Below are 2,969 nucleotides of genomic sequence, written 5' to 3'. Positions count from 1 at the left end.
TTTCAAATATTTGTGAATGCTGAACCCACATCTTAAATACACTTGAAGAGCTTGTTGGGAGCTTTGCACTTGCCACCACCAGGCTCCCACTGCCACTGCCGGGCTCCCACTATCACCAGCACAGCCATGCCTATCCCTGTCCCCCCCAGCCACTGGGGGCACTGTGTCCATGAACTCAGACGCCATTCATGAATGCAGTGCCTTATTCGTGGATTTTGCCATTTGGTGGGGATATGAGAACATGTCCCCCCGCAAATGGTGAGGGTCTCCTGTATTAATTTAGACTGCTATTTAGCAATGGATGTTTGTTTGCTTTGTGGTGGGAGAGTGTGGGTAACCCAGAGATACCTGTACTCTCTGGCTGCTCCAGGCAAATGCTCTGTGGGCTTGAGTGGGCCAATCCTGTGCACCCCCAGGAATTCTCATGCACCCCTTAGGGCCCTGGAGCACCTGCCTGACTTTACCCACTTACAGAGTGGCACCTTGGGGAATCTTGGAGAGTGTCTCCATAAGTGGGAAAAGTCAGGGCTTTCTGCTTACAGAGACATGGCCCCAGAATCTCCAGGTTGCATCTCCCTAAGCAGGGAAACTCAGGGTTTCCGTGATTACAGAGATGCACCCCAAGATTCCCTGGGGTGCCTCTCTGTAAGCAGGGAAAGCCAGGCAAGTGTTTTGGGGGCTTATGGAACCCAGTCCTGCATAGGAAGTCCTGGGGTATGCAGGATCTAGTCCTGCCCTTCAAACCCTGGGAGAGAACATTGCCCATTGTCTTATAGCTTCAACAGGCAGGACAGTGGGCAGTGTGTTTTTCACCTAATGAAGGGATTCAGTTTTTCTAGGACGCATCTGGACAGTACTGATCCACTTCATTTGGTGATGTCTGTTTCTAGCCTGAGAGAGATCCATTTAGAGATCATTATGGAGTGTGAAAAAGGTTATGTTGCACATATATAAGCAATGTTTTTAAAACAAACACTAAATTATTTGGAATTGGTAAATGTGAAAGGTCATTCCTTGGATAAGGCCCCTAGTGATTGAAAAATGCAGTTTTAGAACGAGATGATGTTAGCGTGCATGGAGCTTGGACTACCTCCCAATACTGCAATGAGAAGGTTAAGAAGGTCATTCATGTTGAGCTCACTGCAGGAACAGAGTTTTAGTCCTAAAGATGATCTTTTCTAGATCATGATCTCCATAATAGAGAATTATAGGCAAGTTTGTTTAAATAGTGCCCATAGATTAGATCCTGTTCCCATTGAAGTCAAAGGCAAAACTCCCACTGACCTCAATGAGACGGGCTTAAATCTCATATGGTGAAAGGTCTTCCATGCTTTTCTTATAAGCACTAAAATAAATTTTATTCTATTTAAAAGAAATCAAATTTAGTCTTGAGTGATATAAACTGATGGTTGTCTAATATCAACTATTAAGTAAATGGATTCTTGCTGTTATATAAAATAAAATTGATGAACCCAACCTAAAGATTAAGAAAAATAGATTTGAGGATCTTGTTTGTCTCTGATTTACACCAGGGAATATCTGAAGTAACACTACTGACCTCAGTGGAGTAACATTTGGAACTATAGACTACAAGCAGAAATTAGCATTCTTTAAAACAATTCATTAAATAAAATAAAAGCATATATTTAAAGTTTCTTACTAGCATCTTGTGCTGCTCCCTCTGCCTGTTGTTTGATTCCTTGGAAACCTTTACTTGACATGATTGCTTTAGCTACCTTCTGGCAATCCTCTTCAGTTTAAAAGTAAGCAAAGCAATTTGTTTTACACTTTGAGAGGACTAATCAAAGCTGTGCTGTTTTTATTCATGTGCCAGGCTCCTCCAAATGCCCACTGGGTAAATTGTTTCAATAGGTGGAGTTGCTGGAGGGCTTAGAATTTGAGCCTAATGAATGAATCAGTGCTGAAAATGTGCAGGGAAAATGCATATTATTTACTTTTCCCAAGGAGAGGGTGTATCCACCTAGATATTTTTATATCAGCAGAATTTATTCATTTATAATCCCTTTTTATTTATAAATATTTGTAAATAAAACTAAGAATTGTCCTAGTGGAACAAAAAACTGTGATGTAAAGATGTGGAAAACCACTGAAGCAAGTATTAGTTATTGGGAGGCTAGGTTCATTTCAGTGGTGCCATTTTTCTTGTCTCTATTTCATTTCTTTCTTTTCGTGCTGTACTGAAATTGCATCTTTGAAAGTCACCAAAAGAACTACTTCACCTATGATAGTTGAGTTTGTAGCACTCTATAACTCAGGGGTGGGCAAAATGCAGCCCACGGGCTGGATATGAGCCGCCAGACCGTTCTATCCAGTCCATGGGGCCTCTAAAAAAATTTAGAAAATTAATATTTACCGGCCCCTGGCTGCCTGTCATGTGGCCCTTGATGGCTTGCCAAAACTCAGTAAGCAGCCCTCCACATGAAATAATTGCCCATCCCTGCTATAACTGGTATCTTGCCCATTTTTCCCCCCCCTTTTTAGCCAGGGGGAAATGTCAGATGTTCCTTGGAGATGTGTGTTCCCATCAAGAGATTTATCTAATTGAGAACCAACAAAAAATCTGCTTCTCTGTCATAACTACTTTGAAACATACAGTGCTATATTTAATAGTTGAGTTTTTCATGGCAGGACATTTTCTGTGTTACAAATGATTCTCTAGCCTGGCCATTCCAACAAACTAACTTAATTCATACTGGCAAAGTTTTCTTGCTGTTGCAGCTTCTGCCAGTTTCCTGAGCAAAATAAACTTTATGAACAAAGCCACTTTTTGTTCATGTAACTTTATCCAAGGAAGGCTTTGCTTGTAAAGAAGCACAACAACATTACATTTTTCATTGACATTATTATGCCAGTGAAATCATAGTGCATATCTTCCATATCTCCAGATTTGCCTGCTACTTTGGGGTGTGCTAGGGTCTTGGTAATTCTATTAATGTGCTGCTTGTGTT

General features: G+C 41.1%; 1 protein-coding gene across 1 annotated transcript in view; it reads right to left on the bottom strand.

Annotated features, from left to right (window-relative positions):
• Positions 1-2,423, bottom strand: part of ADIRF (adipogenesis regulatory factor) — a 13,490-nt gene extending 11,067 nt beyond the window's left edge. The window contains exon 1 of the mRNA XM_019502250.1: positions 1,661-2,423. Coding sequence (XP_019357795.1) covers positions 1,661-1,721 — 61 coding nt within the window. The 5' untranslated portion in view covers positions 1,722-2,423. The remainder of the gene's footprint in view (positions 1-1,660) is intronic.
• Between the last annotated feature and the right edge of the window lie 546 nt (positions 2,424-2,969).

Source organism: Gavialis gangeticus, unplaced genomic scaffold (assembly GCF_001723915.1).
Source record: "Gavialis gangeticus isolate Ggan-Ray unplaced genomic scaffold, GavGan_comp1, whole genome shotgun sequence".
Taxonomy (NCBI): Eukaryota; Metazoa; Chordata; order Crocodylia; family Gavialidae; genus Gavialis; species Gavialis gangeticus.
This window is presented reverse-complemented; position numbering and strand designations above follow the sequence as displayed.